The sequence below is a fragment of the Anastrepha obliqua genome, chromosome 4 (genome assembly GCF_027943255.1).
Source record: "Anastrepha obliqua isolate idAnaObli1 chromosome 4, idAnaObli1_1.0, whole genome shotgun sequence".
Lineage (NCBI taxonomy): Eukaryota > Metazoa > Arthropoda > Insecta > Diptera > Tephritidae > Anastrepha > Anastrepha obliqua.
In genome coordinates, this window is record NC_072895.1 from 51,331,713 (window position 1) to 51,356,541 (window position 24,829).

At 33.7% G+C, this 24,829-nt stretch overlaps 1 protein-coding gene across 5 annotated transcripts in view; it reads left to right on the top strand.

The window, feature by feature from the left end:
* LOC129244778 (putative inorganic phosphate cotransporter) overlaps positions 1-24,829 on the top strand; it is a 54,684-nt gene that overhangs the window by 11,208 nt on the left and 18,647 nt on the right. The window contains exon 1 of one of the 5 annotated variants that reach the window (XM_054882615.1): positions 24,097-24,268. The exons of the other annotated variants lie outside the window; for them this stretch is intronic. Within the exon in view, the coding sequence (XP_054738590.1) occupies positions 24,238-24,268 (31 nt within the window). The 5' untranslated portion in view covers positions 24,097-24,237. Of the gene's footprint in view, positions 1-24,096; positions 24,269-24,829 lie in introns of those variants that run through there. 5 annotated transcript variants of the gene reach the window in all.

The window sequence follows — 24,829 nt, forward strand, 5'->3', positions numbered from 1 at the left end:
CAACACGATTTTTGAAGCACTTCACAATTTTACTTTCTTACGAGTATACTAAAATTGGATGAGCTATAAAATAGCATACTCAAAAGTATTCTAAAGGTGCTGATTAAAAAGTTGTAAATTTGAAGAATTTTCTGAATTTCGTTTAGAGCCTCCATTGATATGGCTCAAAGGATGCGTGGTTTTGTATTTTATTTTTTGCGAATATAATGCCGCTCAAATATACAAAAACGCGTTCAAAGCGAAATTGGAAGAGATTAAGATGAAGCGGTGCTTGAGATATAAAAAATTGCCACTCCTTGTTAAAAATTCCACGTATGTAACATGGAGAACAGAAATTTTATATTTCATACCATTTTTATATTTTGTACTAAGGTTAGGTTAGCTTAATCTGACCTACGTCAATCTGTGATGCAGTATAATATTTCACTAGCTGAAGTAGAGGTCACTACGGCTTTAATGAACCACAGTAATTCCCTCTAAAATGCGGTACTTTTATAACGATTTTATAATCGCTCATATAACGCGGTATTTCCCCCATATCCCCGGTATAACGCAGTTTTGCTGTACGGTGAATTATTTTAAGAGCTCATAATTAAATTTATATTCTGCTTATAATTTTTGATTTTTATGTCAGCGCTTCTGATATACCAAATCCGCTTTTTACCACCAAGAAAGCGACTATTCTCAATCAATAAAAAATTTACGATAGCATGTCTCCAACTTTTTATTCAGCTGATGATACATTTTTCTATAGCTGAACATTTTTAGATCTGTACGAATAACAAACTGCAGTTCTCATTAGCCCAATGCCGAAACAAAAATTAATCCTACATCCCCTGTCTTGCTGTTGGCAGGACAGCATTCTTCTTCTTCTTAATAATTAAAACTGTTATACACTCTGATATATACAATAATATATTATATTATTCACAAAGCTTTTCTCGTTTACGATGTGCAGGTAGTGTAAATATTGTAGCGGTTGATTTCCTTTTTTTTTTGTTTTTGGAGTTAGAGAATTAAAATTATAATAAATTTTTTTTTATTATAATCGGGTAGATAATTTCAAGGCATTTATTTTTGGAATGTGACAATCGGCATATGTCTCTCGCGGCTACGGGCTACATGGTCCATTCGATCAATTCAATTTTTGAATACTTTTTCCAATGCATCTAGCCGTATGTCGTCAATAGTGGCTTGAATATTCAAATAAAGCAAATGCAAAGCGCGCTATATAAGGCAATTTGCTCATCTTGTTGTTGCTTGTTTTTTAAACAAAAACTCAGTCAGCATGGCTCGATAGCAGCCGACATTCACCGTAACGGCAGCTCCTTCGTTATTTCGAAAGAAATAGGGACGTTGATGCAGGCAGTGGTCTAAGAACTTCGCGAACATATTTATTTAGTAAAGTAAATTTTCACAATTTCAAAGCGTTATTCTGCCGTTAAATGATTGGTGATGACTTCCTAAACCTTACTGAACAGAAATGCCAATGCAGTTTGCCATTCTCAGCTGCCAAGTTCTCATGCAGCAAAAAAAACACCCGCTACTTTAACATATATGGAATTCTAATTGCGCACAATCGCAATTGTTTGTCATTACATGAAATTTCTGATGTTTGAGCTTTAAATATTTGCATATGTGGATCATTAAAATTTCCCTGTCAAACTAGGCGCACAATTATTTTTTTGTTTGCGTTTTCTTTTTAATTTATTTCACCTCAGTCAATTTCCTATTATACGAAAGTGAGTTAATAGTCATTAAGCATATGCATAAATGACGCAATAAATGTGTAAATTATTATACCGACCTGTGCATACATACCTATATCTATGTATGCTTAAGTAAATAATGTCTAAGTAAGTGTTTGCATTGAAATTGTAAAAATATTCGTTTAGCAAAAAAGTAAGCAATAAAAATTGAATGACAAACCTGTACAAGTATAACATGACCTGGAAAAATGGTTTTGTACTTGGCCTGGAAAACTTGGTCATATCAAAACTTTTTTGCATAATTGCACAAGGCGCCTTCATGGACCAATTTTACATGCATAAAAACTACGTTTAATTGATATACATATTTCACATTTTTAATAGATACATATTAACTTCCAATACATATTAACAGCAGAATGGCTAGATAATATCTTTCTTCGGAATTTCTTGCTAATGCAAATAAACGCAAAATTCTTATTATGATATGTGGCTTGTACATACATATTTAAATTTCCAAATATGGGAAGCATTTAATATAGCTAACAACTGATGCTGATAGCATTAATGACGACAATGGCACTCGCTGGCACTGCTTTTTTTGCTTTTTTCGCTTTACTTCTGTTTTTGGCCTTTACCTTACCGCAGGTGATTCCCATAATTTTGCCCATGGCTAGCAAATCTACGCATGCAAATTCTTTATGAAATATGGCATAGAGTCTGTCAATGTCTGGGATTTTTTTTTTGCTAATTATGCGCGCAAAAGTGGATAAGCTAACCGGTTTGAATTATTTGAAATAATAAGCGGATAAAAGGTGCTCCCGTTTTCTTAACTCAAAAGAAAGCAAACTAAGTAAATCAGTTGATCGGAAATATTACGTCACAAACTAGACTGAGACAGGTTTTTACGATACAATTTAATGCACGACTGGTAATGATATTTAATATTTCACGATTGTAATTAATCTTTATGAGCAAACAGTGACAGGAAGAAGTCAGTTTATAGCTTAAGTAGTGTGCGCTAGCTAAATTGTTGTGTTGTACAGTTATTTAAGTTTTGGGGTAACATACAAGTACATGTGCACAAAGAAAAGATAAAAGAGAAGAATAAAGAATGTGAAATAAAAATAATTTTTTCAAATTTCGATTATAAATTTCATGACTAAATATTGGCGTCTTTGCATAATGCGGAAAATGAAGCACCCTATCGAAAGAAATATAATTTGGCAAAATACATCGTACATCAATTTTGAACCAGACAGCTGTAGTATACGAACAGGCAAGCAATGGAGCCTGTAAAGATGAAAATAAGGATTTCCATCACTCAAAATCAATTCCGTTTTATTTAGTAAAAAAGTTATTCAAAAACAAAATTGATGATTCATTTTGCGCCACCTTCAATTCAAAAGTTAATCTGTTCTTTGTAGTATAGAGATGTTTGTATATACTTAGCACCGCTTTTCACAGTTCTCATTATTATTGTCGGTAACTCTAAACTTGTTTACCTTATGATAGCTTGAAGTGCAACTTCCTTTGTGCCAAGTCGTGATTAGATAACATCTGAGTAGTTCGGTGATTTTGCAAAATTTGTGATAATAAAACTGAACTAATGCAAACAAAAAGACATACAAAGCAGCTGACTTATTTGCTACTTGAAATTTTTGCCAGCTCCGATGAAATTTCCGTGTGTTAATGCGTTTTTACGATGACTGCCGTAGCGGAATGGGTTGGTGCGTGACCCCCATTCGGAATTCACAGAGGGATCGTAGGTTCGAATATCGGTGAAACACCAAAATTAAGAAAAACATTTCTCTAATAGCGGTCGCCCCTCGGCAGGTAATGGCAAACCTCCGAGAGTATTTTTGGCATGAAAAAGCTACTCATAAAAATATCTACCGTTCGGAGTTGGCTTGAAACTGTAGATCCCTCCATTTGTGGAACAATATGAAGACGCACACCACAAATAGGAGGAAGAGCTCGGCAAAACACCCAAAAAGGGTATACGCCTTTTCTTCCATGCTCGATTTTTTTAATATAGAAGAGCTTAGCTTAAAGCCAAGCCAATATGCTATCTGAACTTTTTGAACAAAAAAAAAGTTTTTATAGCCAACTTTAGATTAATTTCCGAAAAGTTAACAAAAAGTGGTGCGAAAACAATATTCTAAGAGCTTACAAAATACAGGCCGGTTGAAAAGTATTGAAAGAGACCTCCATTAACCAATAGAGGAATCAAAGCTTAAGCGCCATTTTATTTTATTTATTTATTAAAGGAAAAATAAAATTATTATTTTACAATGAAAAATAGAGAACTAGCCTTTTAATAGCTCAGCTTTCGGTTGCACGCTGATCCCGTATTTGTTTAAAATTTACTTATTGTAACTGCGTAATAGTCTTAAGTAAAGCTTCCAGAGATTATATAACATACGAGACGATCATTGTATTAAAATCGCGCAAAATTATGTCTAATAAAAAAATAATTTCTTTGAAAAATTGTAATATTTTTATTTGCGCTTTCCCGCGCGATTTTCATAATATTTGCAGGAAAAAAACTAACGAAAAAAGCGTGAGCTTTCTTTTATATGGAAGAAAACAGCCAACACCGTCAGCCAAAAAGCAAAAAAAAACTCTCACTAATTTATGCGATTATTGAGCAACTTCGAACTTGCACTTTATTATACTAAAATCCAATGGGCTATCATTTTGCACGCCCTTCTAAAAATGCTTATTAAAAAGTAGGAAATTTGAGTGAAAAGTTGTTCAATTTTTTTTTCTTGCATAAAGTTTGAAACTTTATGTGGCTTTTTTTAGTAGAATGAGCTATATTTTCATGAAAACATTATTGAAATTAAATAAAAAACAAATAAACTGTTCGTCTATGCAAATAAGTATCTGTGCTGTATTTATGAAGTGCACTTAAAACTTCAGTTCTTAATCAGCCACCATTAGTCTACATACATACATACATGCCTACCTAAGCTTGCCTCAGCTATGCAATGAAGCTTTTTCTAGTAGCATTAAAAATTCCCCATATGCATATTAATTCAAGTGCTACTGCCGGGTCTCGAAATAACAAATGATTTGCTTGTAGTTTTAATGTTTTTTCTAATTTTAACTAATAACAATATGTTTTAATAACAAAACATATAAAAATGGAGTATAGCCATTACGAGCCATTAATAAAAATAAAGAGCATTAGCAAGATTATCAAAAAAAGATCAAATAGCAAAAACAGAGAGAAGAAGACTAATCAGCTGATAGTGCTTATAATTTGAAAGTGCACTCATGGAAGGCAAATGCAAATTAGATAGTCACCCCAAGATTTAAATAAAAACTTTTAGCGTATCCGATGAAAACGAGGAGCACAGGAGCTCAGGGCTAGTACTAAGGGAGTTGGCAGGCATGTGGCGACGCCAGCCGAAATACTTACTGGGAGGGTACAATCAAAAGAAGTTTAAAACACTCATAACCCTCCCCAAGGATAAACTGAGAATACTCACGGACATTCTCACAGGCCACTGCAAACTGCACAGTCATCTGCATATGATCGGGATTTGGTCTAAGGACTCTTGTCATTTCTGCGCCCAATCACAGGAGACTCCAATGCACTTTCTCCTGGAGTGCAGCGCTATAGCGCGGAGAAGGTTGAGACATCTTGGTCAACTGCAGCCAGAGAAAGGGCACATACGCGCAATCCAACCCTCCTTTATCCTGAGATTAATAAGGGCACTGCGTCTGGATAAGGTACTGTGATGAGTAGGGGGCACAAAAGTCCACGAGGTCGAAGTGCAAACCTCTAATAGAATCTAATGTAATGTAATGAAAACGCGGCACTTCGGTGTTAAATTTTGAAAGCAGCAATCACAAAAATACATCCAAATGCAGTTTTTTAGGGTTTTTATGGGGATGGCGCCATGGCGAGAACGCGTGTGTTAGGTAGTGAATATTTTTTTCGCCTACTCTTCTCCTTCAGTAAACAAGTAATTTCTCTTCCTTTTGTTTGAATATTCTCGAGGCATGACGTCTACGACGAATTCGGAAGACGCGATCTTGTATTCCACCATTCTTGCACTGAGCAGGCGGTAGCAGTAGAAAAAAACAAAAATGGCATGTATTTGGTTTCGCTTTTGGTCCCTACAATGTCCAAATCTATCTACTGCTTCTATTTGTTCAATATGCCCTGTTACTGGCAAATCTTTTCAATTTGACGAACTCGTATTAGTGATAATTTGTAATAATTATTACAATTTTGAAGATATGTTTCATGACTGTTCGTCCATGTAGTTAGCCGTTTTAGCGTATACGATCTTTTCAACACGAGTTCTGAAGTAAATATTTAGTTCGTGATTGATGAAAAAAGTTAATAAACAAGATGTCACAGGTTTTGAAAAAAGATATACTAAAAATAGAAAATGTTAATTTTCGTGTAGGTATATTTTTGGGCCAAAACAAAAACAAGAACATTTTTAAAATATCAAATTTTACACTCGTAGTGTAATGCAAATCAAAAAATTAAATACTAAAAAAAAATTTTTACATATATTAGATATTATATTATTAGCCGTCTACAGTTGTGCCCAGCAATTTATATCGAGTTTAGGGATCAGGCACGCGTTAGAACTATATGTCATTTATTTCTATATTTTCAGATAAGATTTACTTACGTATTTAAGCTTTTTGTATCCTCTATTAGCTAATCAAACAGCCAATGTACAGTTGAAATAGCAACAAAATTGTTTTTTTTTTTTGGAAGCACTAAATAGCAGACAAACAACGAGTTAGCATTGGTGACAGCAGGTGTTAATTGATGGACTCCTTCGGTAATGAAGAACCTAAAATAGATAATACACATAAAAAGTAATTTGGTAGCTTCAGTGCTTATTTGTATACAAACATATGCTATTGGAATTCAAAACGCATAGATAGTAAATACATACATACATACATATAGCAAAAGATAAATGTGAATGAAATGGAATGTTCAAGGCATGCATACCACGCGGCGAAATGACAACATAATTTTCTCTATATAACGAATGCACAATAGTTTTTTGTTTATTTGATGTGGAGAAAATGAGCAACACCGTTGGGGGAAAAATTATATAAAATTAAAGGAATTTCCCAGCAACTGAAAACTCGCACTTTCTTATACTAAAATTTAGCAAACTATAAGAATGCATACTAACATTTCCTCCAGAAATTCTGGTTTAAAACCGTGGAATTGGGATGAAAAGCTTGTGGAGTTTCTAAAATTTTTGTATAAAATTTGAAAATTGGGTTTATATGTATGGTTTTTGCTAGACAATGAGCTATACTTTTGTACAAAAATAAGGAACATTTGAAAAACACAAAAAAAAACAAAAATAGTAAAAAATTGTCAAACTATTGATTTGCTGCCAAATAAGTGTGGGTCAAATAGGCCTAAGGTTTTCTTCAAATATTTGCATCTCTTTAGTGAAATCTTGTGTACGTGAGGTTGACGCTAGATTTTTTCCGTTTTCGTTTTGCTGAAGTACATATCTAGGAAAAAAGTTGTATAGGCGCTAGATGCAACTGCAGTCTACGATTGAGAAGAAGTAGATTAAGAAGCTTTCTCCTGGCACAATTACAATCGGAGGTTTGTCATTACCTGTCTTGGGGCAATCACTATAAAAAAAGAACACTTTTCTTATCATTGAATGCTTCTGCCCAATGTGTGCTTCGAATCTGGATTAATCGAAAGGTGGTCACGCATAAACCTATTCGCCTATGGCGCTCACACTTGCTTTAAATTCAATTTAGCGTGAAATTCATAATAGAATTTTTTTATTAATTTAATTATCGAATTTCGAGCGTTGAAAGCTGTAAACTGCAAATAAAAACTCAGAGTTGCAAAAGTGTTAGTATTATTGAACAAAATAAGTGAAGAGTAAATAGATATTACATGCATTTTTAAATAAACATCACACACACACACAGTAATTCATATAACTGTGCGCAATTAATTGTAAAAGTGCCACTCACGCAAGTCGGGTATTCACCAACGGAAGTGGAGCTGCAACTGTTAATTACGCTAAAATTTGTTATCAACAGTGCAGAATGAATGCTGGGCAAATGCTAATGAACTTACATGCAGCTATGTATGTATGTATGTATGTGTTTAAATATTGTCACGCAGTAATTTCACACATTTTAAACATACATACATACATACATATGCATTTCTATTCGACTAGACCACTTTTACTGCTTGTCTGTTAATATTTATCGCTCTGTTAAATATGCAATCTACTTTATCATTATTATGTAAACAATAAATGTCAACAATAATATGAAATGCGTGTTAGCAGAAAATGTCGGCTATGTTTCAACAGGTTGTCAGCGCCAGTTGTAATAAATAGTCATAAATCAGAGGTTGACAAGCGGTTGGTCCTCATCGATTAAATTTTATTGTTACCATTTCAAGATGTTGAATGAAAAGATAAGGAATTTCTCTTTTTATCATAAGCTTTGTGTGCTGCAAAAAAAATGCACTCGTATGTGTGACATTGCCTACATATTTATTTTGCCTTACAAGCCTGCCAGTGATTTCCTGCAAACTGATACAAATACTAAGTGAAGTTAACTCTCTCCCCACTTGGACTTGCTAGCACAGAGGATGGTTTCGACTTCCTCTTCCATCATCAGCTGCTATAGTATAAAATACTTTCCGTGTTGATGCGTTTGTATCAATTTGCATGACTTAAGCCAACCAGTTGGGTACTTATTGGCAATAATGGTTCCCTAATAAATTTTTGTTATCAGTGCTGATGCTGCTCCCGGAAGAAACAAAGTTCTCTACTGAATGCTGCTTATTTCATGAGAGATTATATATTTTGTCTTAGTTTACCAGCAATTCCATCCGCTTTGCTTCTTCATCCAATTCGAGGAGGAGTTAATGTGACTGTACTGTGTGTGTACTTTTTTTCTGCTTAATTTACAAATTATTATATAGCTCTCCTACCTCTCTGCTTGGTATAGATGAGGTTGAATTGAAGTGGCTTTCCATGTGCTGTAATAGCACACGCTGGCCTGCGATTGGACAAATTGTAATGTCATACGGATCTACTCGAGCTAACGAGCACAGCATAGAAATCTGGGTAATTGCTAGATCCTGAACTTAGCAGTATTATTTAGATGGTGGAAAATTCTGAACCTATGATTTTCGTTATCCTCTACAAAGTGTTTTGCATTTGAGAAAAAAACAGGTACTTACGGCTTCCGGCTGTTCTCTCTTTCATCTCATCAGTTATTTTATGTAGGTAAATATATTAAAACAATAATGCTGGAAATAAAATTTCGGTTTCGGAACCATAATAACCGTTTTCTGGACAAAATTTTACCATACGAAATAGGATGATCATTGACTTTACCGAGTCTGCAGAAATTATTGGGCACTTAAATCAAAAATTTCTATTTTTTCTATTTCTCGTGACTGCGGTTATAGGCGTGAGGGTTGATGTTTAGCACAGGTTGCGAGCGCATATCTATGCAAGAAATCACTGCAACCCAAACTTAAATGAGTAGGAACGACTGATATCAATTTGAACAAACTAAAATAAAAAACATCTTGCATAGCAAGAGAAACATATAAGTTTAGGAACAATTGGGGTGTAAGCAACATGTTGCTAAGAATGTTGCAAATGACATTCATAAGTGGGACGCGAATGTGCTAGGCTGCGCTGCGCATGCGGCATTACAATTATCGATTTCATTGTGGCCAACATATTATTTTTTATTTAATTTATATCTACCCGGTTTTCATATAAAATGTAACAACTTCTCGCCCAAACTCGGCGTGAGCTCCGTACAAATAATTGGTAATTTATGCTGAAGGTTAATGCATGGCGCCGTATATATGTACGTATGTATGTATGTATGCATGCTTGTACATACATACTTTGATACTAATACATATTTTAAGTTGTATTACTAAATTTCTTTCTATTTATTTATTTTATTTTTTATATAGAAATGCTCGTACTTGTAGACTCTTGGAGAAATAAACGAAATGTAAAGAGATTGAATTAATTTATAAATATTTATTAATGACGCCAAAAATGAGAATGCAAGTTTCTGTATTACTATCAGTTCTAATTTCGAGGAAATGAGTCAAACTAATATAGTAACACGAATAACCTTGCAGAAAATCGAACAAGTTTAGAATTAGCGCAGAAGTGGCACCCTTGCGGAAATTCAGTGGCACATAAAGCTCTACTACCTCTATGATGTCTAGCTACGCGCGGTTCCTAGTGAACTCATTCTAAAAAATGGTGGTCATATGATTTATGTACATGATTTTTGACGCAGACTGTAGTGCTGATGACGTAAATCCGAATCTCAATTGTCGCTCTCAACAGGCTCTAGTTCGGAGGTAGGCACGAAAGTAGGCACGAAACTTTTTTATTGCTGTAAAGTTATACATATACCTACCAGGAAATCCGACCACACTTCACTGAGGCTGAGTCGATTTGGGGATAAAATACTTAATATAGGGATTTCCAATAAGAAGTGTTATTTTGATATTCAAAGAAAAATGTTTTTTTTTATATAAATGATCGGATGTTTATTTCATTATGCCGGTAATAGTGGAAAATAACATCAGGCAAATGACCACCACGACTACGCTTACAGGAGAATGTCCTTTTCATGAAATTTTCCATAACCGAATTGCAAAGTGGCTGCCCTATGTTCTCGATAGCCTCACGAATTTCCTCTTTGAGGTCTCGAATCGACCCTGGGCCGTTGGCCTAGACCTTCTCTTAGCCGTGGTCCCAAAGAAAAAAATCACAAGGTGTTAAATTACAAGATCTCGGTGGCCAGTTGTGATCAGGTGATCGAGAGATAACACGGTCCGGAAACTTTTGCCGTAAAAGGTCAATGGTTTCGTTGCTTGAAAACGATTTTGTGGATGTTTTGATGTTTTCTGGTGTTACCGTCTCATTTGGACGTCCACTGCGCTGTGCATCATTGTGTGTCTCTACGACTACGTTTGAAGTACGCAACCCATCTTTTTATTACTTTTTACTTATTTACTTATTGAAGTCATTGCTTCGGTTGAACGGTATTTTTCCCCATCAAAAAGCACTTTAAAATTAAAACACGAAATTCTATTTGATCCATTGTTTTGAAGATAACAATAACGTTGTGTTAGACCCGTGACTTTTCAGCCCATTGTTAAATATTAGAGCCTAAGTTAAGAGTACAAAACAAAGTTATTTAGTTCTACTTTTTATTAAATCTGCTAAAAATTTCAGTCTATCACTGATATTTGGATATTCTTTGACAAAAGTCAATGCAAATTTCATTACTCGTTATTACACGTATATATAAAAAATATACGCCTGCTTTCAAAATAAGGGTAAGGCGGCGAATTAGCAAATTAAAAAAATCACAAGTCACATTTTACAAAAAAAACCACATAACTCAAACCTTCAAACTATGCACGAAATTCACAAAAATTTATCAAATTTCAAAAAATTGTCATCAAAATTTATAACTTTTTAATCAAAACCTTTAGAAAGTTTCAAGGTTTGCAGTCCTATAGCTCATTCAATTTCAGTGAGCTTGAAGAAATGTGCGGTAGGAGTCGCTCAAAATTTGCGCAGATTTCAAAATTGTTTTTTCAGTTGTTTTTTTCAAACGTTATTGAAAATTTTCCTTCATATAAAACACATTTTGGAAGTCTTTTATATGGAGGAAAATGCTCAACAACTCAGCTAAAAAATTCGGTAAAAAGTCAACGAGAATTTTTAACCACTTAAAACTTGAAATTGCTTTGACTAAAATTGAATGGGCTATAATATTGCATACACTGAATTTTTCTAAAAATTAAAAAAGTTGGACATTTTTATCTATATATATACTCGTTTATACTTTATTGTTGGAAATTTCTTAAATTTTTGTGAGTTTTGTGTAAAATTTGATGCTTTGAGTTATATAGTTTATATTGTATAATGCACTATACTTTTATAAAAAAATAACAAAAAAATTAAACACTAAATAACTAATACTTGGTAATTCGACGCACTACTACTATTTTGAATACTTGTGTATATGTAATGCCTATATAAACATGTGTTCAATTATAAGGCTAGTTAAAGTGTTACGCTTCAGTTGAATTTTTAGCAGAAAAACTCGATGATCTAAAACAGCGCGCGTAATTTAAGCTTCAGTTTTACATGCAAACATTCTGAGCTTACATAAAATAAAATAAAATTACATAAATAAATTTCACATTTTTATAATTATTCATGCATTAATTTTTTCCTACTGTTTTTTCAGCAGAGTACTTTTTCGCTAGCTCACTTTTTTAAATTTCATTCATTTTGTACTGCGCGTGTCCCAGCGTATGCACTGTTAGTAGTAGTGGCACCCTCGCACATCTGCTTGGCGCAAATGACTGGCAGTACCAACTTGGACAACGAAAGGGTAGTAGTGCCTTTAACTAATCACTTTTATAGAATGAATGCGCATAAATGCATTTTTCACATAATTATTATAAATTTCTATTTTATTTACTGCGCTGTAAGACCACATGAAGCGTGAAGCGTGAAGCGCGTTTGCTTATAAGCATTCGCTACCCCTTCACCCTGCATACACAGCCATACACATTCATGTCATTACGCTTAGCTGTGGTGTGGCTTTAATTAGATTTAGTATCGGATATTAAAGTCATTCACAACCGCTTGCTTCGTTTTGTTTCTTTTTTTTCAATTACTTATATTTCCTTGTCGATACCTTTGTTTAAATGTGTTAACACTTTTTCTCTCATTGTTTTGCACTTTTTCTGGCAACTACAATTTATTTGCTTTTTTAAATTGTAGTGAGTATGAAAGTCAGCTGTGCCGAGCCATCTGGTCGTTTTGCAAGTTTAATGATCTTTAGCTTTTTCAGAGAGAGTGGTAAGGTGAGAGAGAGTGGTAAAGTGAGAAAGAGAGAGGCAGATAGAGAGTTTTAGTTAACAGCAGCGTTAAAATATGATTGGAAGCTTTTAACATGTTTACTGTTAGATTGTGAGCTTAATTTTTTAAGAGTGAGTGGAACTTTTAACGTACTATTATTTAAACGGATCGGTTTACCATATTGTGGGATTTTTATATTTTTTCTTTTAGTTTTATTTGGCAAATGAAATCAACTCTTTAAGCAATTTTCTTAAATAAACGAAACTTTAAATAACAACGAATTAATGATTTATTACTTGATATACTTTACCATTAGGTAGGTAACTAATTTCAGTTCAATCATATCTGAACGTCAACCAATCTTATACAGTGTACTATCTCCTAAAAGACACCTCCCTTAAGCGGACATTTTTTTCAGTACCGTAAAAATCCTTAAAGATTTTTTAAAGTTTTCTCGTTTCAGCGGATAACCCTCCCATAACAGGACACTTTTCCCCCTCACCAAATTTATTTTAGTTCTCTTATAAGCGGACAGCTTGAAAAGCCTGCCGTAGAGTTATCAAAATCAATAAATTTGTTATATGTTGTTTATTTCATTCAAAAAGCGCGGGAGCAAGTGAGTCCACAGACAGTGATATATCGTTAAGGGGAAGCTGACTTTGAGAAAACAAACTTTTCTAATGGCAATAGGACGGTTATACCGCAGAGGATGAGGTTCCATTATCGGCAGTTGCTCAGTTCGCCAACATCATTAATCTAGATCAGAAACAAATTCAAGTTGACGTTAAAACTATATTAATTTAGGTAATTAAGTCTTCATAAATGATGAAAAAATTCTGTACTGAAGTAGCAACTCTCGTTGGACAGCTCTTCTGAAGATGAACTAGAAAATAAAATTGACGGCTTATTTAGCACCGAGAATAGTAAACGCTCTTTCTTTATATCACAGCGACCTCAAAGGCGTTGAATTGCTTACTGATCTTCATACCTATATACCACCAAGGTTCTGAAATTAAAGGAAAAACTCGCGAAGCTAAAATTTCTCACTTTTTTAAGTGAATTTGGATAAATTGCATAAAAAAATTTGCTTTTACATTTGTCGTTTGCTTACAAATTCTGTTTAATTTTGTCAGATATTTATGTGTACTACTGTGGGAAAAAAGTAAGGAGAATTTGGCTGTAAAATGAAAAATCTTTATTTATTCTTGTACATTAATTTCATCCCCTTCAAAATAATCCCCTCTCGATGAAATACATTTATGCCAACGATTTTTCCAATGCCCGAAACATGCCAAATAGTCCATTTCCGGTTATAGCCATCAGCACCTTCTTCGATTCAGCTTTTATCTCCTCAATCGACTCGAAACGCTTTCCCCGGAGTGGTCTCTTGAGTTTTGGGAATAGCCAGAAGTCACACGGAGCCAAATCAGGCGAATACGGTGGTTGCGGAACGGTATGCGTGGAGTTTTTTGGGAAATGGTCATGAAGAACGAGTGCAGTGTGAGACGGTGCATTATCGTGATGCAAAAACCAAGAGTTGTTGGCCCATAATTCGGGTCTTTTTAGACGTATTGCTTCACGTGAACGACCCGTAATGCTCAAATAATATTCCTTATTAACAGTTGGGCCAGGTGGAAGGAATTCATAGTGCACCCCACCACGAAAATCGAAAAAAACTGTCATCATGACCTTTATTTTTGAACAACTTTGACGTGTTCTTTTCGGTCTGACCTCGCCTTTAGCACGATATTCGCTTGATTGGTCGGTTTCAGGGTCGTAAGCATAAATCCAAGTCTCATCTCCCGTAATGATGCATTTAAGCTTGTCCTGATAGTCTGAAAGCTTTGTTTCACACACATCAACGCGACGACTTTTTTCCAAGAAATTGAGAGTTTTCGGTACCAAACGAGATTTGACTTTTCGTATGCCCAAATGGTCTTTCAAAATGGTTTTCACAGATCCTTCTGATATTCCGATCATATCAGTAAGGTCTTTAACAGTCAACCGACGATTTTTGAGCACTAACTCCTTTACTTTATTGACGTGTTGGTCATCTGTTGACGTCGATGGTCGTCCGGAGCGCTCCAAGTCATCAACACGTTCTCGACCCTCTTTGAAGTCTTTGTACCACTTATAAACATTTTTCTGCGACATGCTCGAATCACCAAATGCCTTCTGCAACATGCTAAACGTTTCCGCAGCCGAAATTTCACTCCGCAAACAAAATTTGATGGCACTTCTCTGCTCAATCAAATCAGATATTGTAAAAATCGAAAAATGCACTCTTGGTCGTTTGGTAAACACAAGCGTAAATATATTACTGATAATGACATTCACATGAAAGTTGACCCAGATGTTACTAATAGTGCTGCCAACTCATGAAAAAAATAACTAGAGCGAAATTTTAATCCCGCGAAGTTTGACAAATAAATTCACCTTACTTTTTGCCCACATTAAGATATCTGTTCTGGTTTTGGAAACAAAACTGATTAAATATTAAAGATCAGTTACAAATTATTTTAACTTTTTATTAATTTTCTCATAAGCGGACACCTCTCATAAGAGGACACATTTTTCAGTCCCTTAGGTGTCCGCTTAAGAGAGATTACACTGTATACATATCATACAATTGGCGCTTCTTGGGTGTTTGACCGGGCTCCTCCTCCTACTTGCGACGTGCGTTGTTTGAGTATGATATTCGGCATATACGATCAGTCCAATTTTTTGACTACTTTTTCGAATAAATTTGCCCATAAGGCGTCAATGGCGGCTTGAATATTGCAATAAATCGATTGTTCAGCACGCCATTCCCATCTATAGGACCATAGTTTTCGATAGGGACTCTTCTCATGAAGTTATAAAAATTATCCGATATATTATGAAATATGTTACTAGGAAATAAATTGTAAAACACCAATCAATTTAAGAAGTAAGCTTGTCTGCTCGACTTATTGATGAAAAGAAAATTAAGGCTAAAGAATTTCCGTTTAACTGTACCAGCGTTTACTACCATAGGGCATCAGATTTATTAGTTTGGTTTTCTAGGAGAGGTAATAAATCGGGGTCGATTTTGCAAAATACTGAAACTACATCACGAAATGTTAATATTTACCCCACTTAGATACTTTCTATATACTGAAATGAAAGTCAAGGTGAGCGAAAAGAATTTTGGTGTAAAAACCATTTCAGTGTTTATGTATTTTACTTTATACTATAGTGTCCGACTAAAAATATAATAATTTTGCGTGCATTCTGTGAGGCCAATATGGAAGCGTTCGAAAACCCAGAACTCAGTATCAGGTGTTATTTAAATCTGACCTGCCTCTTTAGTCATATCAGTAAGAAGTCAAAAACTTGCCTTCATAAAATTTATTTCTGGTGTCTGCCACGTTTTTCAAATTTAAAATAGAGCTAATCTGTGTTTTAATTTTAAATAAACAGATAAGTAGTCAGTATAAAGTGTGGCATAATTGAGCCATACACACATACGAGTATATGCATACATTGTGCAATAATTATTAAATTATTTAAGATTAATTATAATATTTCTAATTCATACAAACAGGGTCGCTTATGTTTGACTTTTTTCAAATATAAAATATATGTAATAGAGAGTCTTCATTTTATGAAAAACCAATTATATATTTCAAATATTTCTTGCTTTTGCCAGATAATTTTGGCCTGTTTCTTGTTTATTCTTTGAGATGATTTAATAAAAAATAACCCAAATTTGTTAAATTGGATGACCGTTGACAATTAAGGGGGGAAGCTGGTCTAGAGCGCAAAAAATGCAATAACAACAGAAAGAGACGTACGTAGGATTTTTTCGATATTTTGTTTTTTCGCGAAATGGTGCACGTTTGAACAAAAAGTTACAATTTTCACTATAAAGAACGACATAAAATTGTTGATTAAAAAAAAAACTACGTAATATAAATAAAAAATCCTACGTACGTCTCCGGAGAAAGGTATTTCGAATGTATTGTCAAAATTTCGTAAGAATCGGTAAAGATTTGTTCGAGTTATGTCTTCGGCCAGTTTAAAAAAAGTGATTTCGAGAAAAACGCGTTTAAAGTTGTAAGTATTGTAAAATCATACCTGCGAGGCACTGCCGTCGAATGAAAAATTTGGGCATTTAGACATTTTTGCTGGCATCCCTCGTTTGGTATATTATTTCTAAGACCCTAAAGCACCTTTTAAGACAAAAAAAAAAAAATTTTCGATTTTTTCAAAATTCTAGACCAGCTTCCCCCCTTAACCATCATTGATGAGTGGGCAATTGCCAATAACCTATGGCAGCTGTCAAAAGAAATCACTGCTAAAGCCAGCATGAAAGACTCTCGATATTTTTGGCATAAATATTCCAATAGCCGAATTCTCTTTAAAAGTTGGTGTGCTCATTGATGTTGCCTTGTTCAAATGCTGGGAACCACGGTGAACAGCTCTTTCTCATGACTTGCTGAGAAAAATACATTTTATATTTATTTTTCATTTATTACAAACATTTAAGTCCTACAGTGCACCTATGGAATTACTTAATTTTAAAAACGAATACAAATGCACGCTTTGCCATATTTATGCAGGTAGACATCGTGTTATACATAGCGTATGAGTAACTTTTCTTTTAAAAAATTGGTCTAACATTGAGAGACACGTTTTCAAGACCATGGTTGTACGTGAATTAAATTTTACAAACATTCAAGATATACATATTTCTGAACAAAAGAAAAACGCAAACCTGCTGCTTAACTTTGAACTTAAGTGTGGACGGCGTCATTATTCACCCCTTTTTATGCGCATTTTTTAATCGGCAAGCGTTTTCAAATTTTCTTTTTCCCCATTTTCATTTTCCTAGTTGAATCAACTTGCTTTACAATTAGTGAAAGTTGGTATCACATAAAATCCTATGTAAAGGAAGGCGTACACGAATAATTAGTGCGGACTTTCACAAAATATGACTTTTTAAGTAAAACTATGCATACAAAATTATGGGTAATAGAATTCGAAATCTGGTTTATTCGAAGTAAATGCCTTTCATATCTTGCATAATTTGTTCTGAATTATTTTATCTTGCACAATGGTTGAAATAAGAACCTGAATAGCAAGCAATGGTTAGGGGCTGGCAATCAATATCGCCATTTATCACGCTAAACACAAAGAGCAAAGAGTCCTCCGGTTTTCAAGGGATTTTCGGAAAAGGAGACGGGATTTCGATACCAGCCATTCTCAAGGTTGCCCTCTTGGGATTGAGTATGTGTGTGCATGAAGATGTTTTAGTTCCGAAGAAATGTTCATGAATGTTGTTGGTGTGGTTCGCATAACTCCTGTTAAGCAGACGCACGCCAGCCGTTGTCTCTGTAGCTTATTGTGCTATTTAATATTCTCTTGCTGTTAGATTCTAATGTGCAGATGACTGACCTGCAGGTTATCATTGGTTGCATATTTTTGCTATTGTCACGTCTATTTTTATTTCCGAATGGTTTATTATTATTACTATTTTTTTTTTTATTCATTAGAAGAGTAAACATTTTTAGAGCTAGCTTTCTCCTGCCAAGTGTTTCATTTGCATTGCCAAGTGTTTTGCTAGTATTTATGTAAACCAATTTTTCATTTCGTACCTCTATGATTTCTTCTCACATACACCCCGTGGAAAAGTATAATACCACAAATAAATAAAAATATTGTTTATACTACCGCAAATATGGTTCATACTACAACAAATATGGTTTTTTCAAGCAAATTTATACTACCACAAAAATCCATGAAACGCAAAGTACAATATTTTCAAAATGTTTCAAATTTTCATCAAAAGTTTTAACTTTTTAACTGGAATTTCCAGATTTTTCAGGGTATGCAGTTTTATAGTACATTGCATTTTAGTATAAAAAAGTGAAAGTTTTAAGCAACTACAAAATGCAGTTGATTTTTGACCTTTCTTCCGCTGAGGTGTCACGCTTTTTATGAAAGTTAAGGCGTCGCAAGCATACCAAATTTCATTTTTGTATTGTAACTACTGAGATCTTCAATTGTTGTTAATGATCTTTGAAGAGTTAATTGTGTAGTTGAATGTCTTTCATATTCAGGCGGTTCTTTTTGTGCTTATTCTAGTTTTTCCGTTTTTTGTTGATGTTTATGACAATTATTATTCTTGTTATTATTTTAAATTTGTACAAGTAATTTCCAAACAGGGTGATTCATATATTAATATGTATATATATATTTTAACAAAAGCGTATAAGTAAGTCTACTAGCACTTTCGTATAAAAATTTCTATAAAGCGTAATAACCTTAACTAATTAATCGATCTTCCCAAGTTAAGTCATCAACCTTTTTGAACTAACTACCAACAAAAAAGCAACAAATTTCAATTGAAAAGTATTGCGAGCTTAGTAACAATCGTTAACATCCACCCACACGCACACACGCGGTTACGATTGTAAGTGAATCTGTAAAAACACCAATACTCAAATATTGAATTATGTGCAGTGCGCATTAGAACGATGGTGATCCCCGAGGTGATTACTGAGAAAAGGAAAAACAAAACATGAAAATAAAAATAAAGGGAAATATATAATATTAATATAATATGTATGTATATATGGCGACTTCATGAACATAAATATGTAAGAATGAGCAGCAGAAACTGTAAATAGAATAAAATAAAATACTGTCAATCAGATTTGTTGAACCCGGCGCTCTATTTGAAAAACTTATAGGCAGAAATACACAAATGCAAATATGCACTAGTGCTCACATAATTAATTCGCTTTCGTAAAATTTTTTAAGCTAAATTTTTTTCTTGAACTTTTTATAAATATATATTTCATTGCATAAAAACAATGTCATAAAGCAAAGTTTCATACTTTGTACAAAACTCACAAACATTTAACGGATTTTAGAAATGTTCAACTCCTTAAACAGAATATTTAGAAAACTTCTGGGTACACAGTTTTATGACCTATTTAATTTTAGTATAACAAAGTCAAAGTTTGGAATAGATCAAAAATCGCTTTGAGTCTTGAAAACTTTTTTCACCATATTGTGATTGTTTTCTTTCGTGTTTTTCGCATATAAATCACCTTTTCTGCTCATACATACACATGGAAGAAAATGCACCCACAATGCGATTTTCAACAATTACAAGCTCACACTTCATTAAATTATTATATTAAATTTAATTGGCTATAAAACTGCAGATCTTTTTTATATTCTGATAACAATTTTTTGAGATTTCTTAAGTTGTGAGGAATTTCATGTAAAGGTTGGAAGTTTAATTTATAAATTTTTTCCCCCAATAAAGTTTACTTATTTTTTGAAAATTAACGAAAACCCTTATCATAAAAATATTTCAAACATTTTAAGCGGAGAAAGTTACGTAATTATGTAAGCGCAAGTGTATGTACGTAAATTTTTTTGAATAGATTTACTCGTGTATTCATTTGTATTGGTATACCATAAACATAGTAGATTGCAGACGTTCAACGTTCAAGTCATCTTGCTAATTAATTGCTGTAACGGCGTCATAGAAATTTTACTGAACACTAAGTCTTATCAGCATTTAAAGGTACTGTATGTAACTATGTAAAATATATGAGCTGATGCATACACACACACATTCTTGTAAGTGGGAGAAAGGCAAGTTGTTGTTATTATAGAATGGATACATTATTTAACTGTACAAGTGACTGAAGAAATAACTGAGTGAATGACTGAATGAGTGACTGATTGAATGCCTAATTCAATGATTGAATGAGTGCCTGATTGAATAATCACTTTTTATATTAAAAAGGGCGTGCACAAATCATTCACCACCTATGTTTATATGTATGTTCATTCACATATACATATGCAGCTTACTGATGGGCTTGTCGCTGACTTTTAAGTACTATTTGTTATTTATTACTGTCACTATCACTGCCTTTTATATAGTTATGTTGGCTTGTATGCACATATGTATGTATATGTAAGCCCGGCAGTAAATTGAGCTATCTTTAGTCTAACGCGTAACCAGCCCATATTGAAGTTGTACCAGTCCGCGGCATTACCACGAGGCCCTAGCAATTTGTATATACTGTATCCTCGCATTTGAGTCGATTTTAGCTGCACTTTACGAATTTATTTGATTTCATCGAAGAAATTCAAATTTGCTTTCGCAATATGTACTCACCATAATAACTTCAAGAGTCTTAGCTTTGATTATTTCCATTTCTTTGCATTTTTTGCTCTTATATAGCGGAACAACGCGTTTGTCGGTTATAGCTTCCAGCAGGAAGCTATCTCACTTCCTTGAGTAATTATGCCATTTATTCATTTCAAGTGCAGGTAGGGCATTATAAACTTTTGGCTTCCATTGTTCACACAGGGATGCTAAATGCAGAATCCAGGGCCCCTTTTATATAACAGTAGCATTACCATTCTTCCATTTGGCATGACCAAGCCGGAATACTTTGCCCAATTATTAGTACAAAAAAAAACTCAATAAATAGCTTTACCGGCAGGACATCGTCCTCACACCAAAAACTTTACTAAAGTCCCTTGCTGTCATTACACCAATAGCTGCTGTTTTCTTCCCTTCAGTTAAAATTTTTGCACTTTAATATAAAGTAAAAATTAGTTCACTAGTTGGCGCTAGTCTAGACCCTAGATATTTCGTAAACTTGCGTAGATCTTCAAAATTCACATAAATTAGCTAGAACGAAACAATTTTGCAAAACATGTAACCCCTAGGAAATAAGTGCGATTTTAGCTTTCCAGATGAGTCGTAATTTAATATCGATTACTACGTAGCAAAACTGTCGTACTTGGGTATCTAAAAATCAATGGCTAGTCGTAGAGAAGCGGATTCATGCCAAGTATTTGGAACATTGCCGCACATTTTTTTGAAAATTCGTTAATTTGTGGGCTTTAGTATCATTAGAAGTAAAGTGAAAAAATTCAAATTATGATTTATTCAAAATTAAAAATTTTGGTACAGTTCTTTAGTGAAATAAATAAAAATTAACTTTTTAGAACAAAATGTATTACAAAAATAATTTTATTTTTGGAAAAAAATTTAATTTTTGACAGTGAAAAATTAATGCCAAATACTGATCTAGCGAAGCGTATATACAGTAGGTTCTGTTTTTATGCGGCTTTTTTTTATGCGGTTTTGAAATAGTGCGGTTTTTTTTAAATTACAAAATGCATGTCGACCTATCGGGAATTGTACATATAAACAAGATTCTAAACCAGCTAAGCAAAAACTCATCACAGATTACATCAGAAATGCTAACCCTACAAGTATGGAAGATATATAAAGATATAATTTTCAAAGATACAATATTTTGTTTATGCGATTTTATTTAATTATTTCAGATTCATGCGGTCTATGGAACGTATCTATAGTAATAATATGGGACTAGTGCCCTTTTTTATGCGATTATTTCAGATTTATGCGGTTTTAGCATTTGAAACGTATCTATAGTTTTACTATAGAACTAGTAGCTTTTTTTATGCTGTTTTTTTTTTATGCTGTTTCTTGCGGAACGTATCTACCGCATAAAAACAGAACCTACTGTATTATATATTACATCTATTTAAAAATCGATTCAATCTCTGTTATGTACTTTATTTAGCAAATGCACGGAATTTTTTATTGGTTCGCTGTAGGTATTTGAATATAACTCGAAAAGTTAAAAGAATTTCACTATGATACTTCCTAGGAGTACTGAGCATAGTTTTAACTATTAATGAAAAATAAGGAAAAATTTTCAAGGAAAAATTGGTTTCGTTTTTTCAAAATAAATCTATCTAAAAAGTATATTTTACCTTAAAAAATTTAGGATAATTGCCAAGAAAATCGGAAATAATTAAAATTACATCAATATTTTATTCTAAAAAAATTTTTTCAGCTATATATTATTACACTAGGCGTACAAATAAACCAAGCTTCAGAAAAATTTACGATAAAGCCCAATATACTCGGATCACTTGATATGAAAGCGCTCCATATATCAGCATGTAACTTTCTTTCATTTTCCTTTCTTCCAAAATTAAGATGGTTACAACATTTAAGTCAACGGAGTGCGCTACCAAAAAATGCTTTTCTTTTTTGAAGAACTGGCCGCTGCCGTTACGTGTCTCACAGGTCACTCGATCGATCAAAATCGATTTTTTGCTCAGTATGTTCTCTAACCCTGTAATCAATGGTTTTGCTGATTTTAGTTAACTTCAGAGGAGCTGCGGTTTGACATCATTTGTCCCTATTTATACAGTGCCATTATAACTCGATATGAAGGATAGAATGCAGAAACGATTCTTGTACTTGAACATAATCGCTCTGAACATTCGCTCTATTGCTAAAGTATATCGCAAAAGTACTGGCAATTTGCTTAGAGACTGGGTTGAGAGACTGAGCTATTGAAGAAAAAATGTTCTTTGATTAATTGTACTTCGACTATGTGGAAAATATGTATTCAGCACAAATCGTAGAAACAGGAAAAGATGAAACACCTTGAACTAGTCGAATTTTTTGGGAAATATATAGATACTCATCTAAAAACACTTCTTGATGTAAAAGTTGCGCTAAAAATCGACAAATGATTGAAAATGTACAATTTTACTTAAAATATCATCACTTGTTAAGAAACTCATGAATATTTCGGCCCAGCTTTAGAACAGTTATAAAACGTGCATATTTCTAGTCTGGAACTACTCTTTTTATGAGACTGACCAACCTTAAGCTACTATAGAGTTGTAGAGTGCGCGGTCATCCACAAGAGTCACTTCATCAATTGGCGGTCGCTGATAAGGCAAGTGTCTCAATATTCACACTGATAAGGAGATCGTTAGCGTTCAGTAATCTGTGCGGCACGGTGAAATGGAGCGCGCTTCTACATACATACTTACAAACATACATACAAGTATATACTACTTAAGTAATAAGTAGTCGCAATAAAAGGCATTTATTATTAAAAACTTTCGGTAAATCCATACAAACTCGTACATATAGGACGGGTGTACAAGTGTGTGCTTGTGTTCCTAGGAAATCCATGAGTCCGGCGAAAACTAGTTCTTATTTAGGGGCCAAAACGAACTAACACTCGCACATAAGCTATCACACCGTCAAATTATTATAACAATTTTTTATACTTTTTCCATTTTTTTCTATTCTTGGTTTGTGTGATTATTGGGAGGAGTGCTAGTAGTCAGTCACTCATTCAATCAAAATGTTGACAACTACAAGTGTATGTACATATAATGTAATAAAAACAGTAGCATAAGGGATAGTATTTAATACGAGATTGAACTAGGCAATATACTTATAGTACATATACATATGCATTGATCATAAAGACTGCCGATAGTGCATGAATGTTTGTATGTAATACGCTAGGCTTGGCTTTTGAGTCCGTGCTGCGGCGTCCCACAATATTGCTGCGCTTGTTACCTACTACTTGGTCTATCAATAATTGATCACAGCGATCAGTTTCAGTGCAGGTCTTGTGCGGAGCAGTTGTGTGAATGCATTATATGTAGTAAATCAGACATTGATTAATAACAGCTTCCGACAAGACAGTGCTTTAAGTTTTGAAAATTATAAAATTTAGAAAATCCAAAATTCACAAAAGATGCCGAAAAATCGCAGGTTTGATGGCGCAGGTATGAGTTGCATGAATGGATGGTGAATAGAATAATATAAATAAAGTTAGTTAGAAGTGTATTAAGTTCCACATAGCTATTTTAGTGCATGAAAATATTTATTTGGGTTTTTTCCGTATTTCAAAAATTTTAAAATAGCGAATAAGTTTTTGAAGTTGTCATATAATTAAAAAAAAAAAAAAATTAGTTTTAAAACTAAATGCATTGAAAGCATTCGAGAAAACAAAACATCAACCAAAAGTAAATTATTTAATTAAAAAAATAACTAAAATCGGGCATGCCAATATTCTGAAAAATCTCGATACAAACTTAATTTTGATTGAAACGATTTGCAAAAAAAGCAAAATAAAATGTAAAAAAAATCACCCATGGAAAAATATGTCAGTGTTGAAAACGGTCCGTACCGAAACACTCTGGCAACGTCAAGACGTCGTTTAAAGTTTACATTTTTATGAAGACCAAATTCGCAAGCGAACAACTTTTGGAATAATCAATAATAATAATTTGAAAAAAGTATTCAAAATTCTAAGTAAATCGAAGTAGGTCTCCCACCGAGAGGCC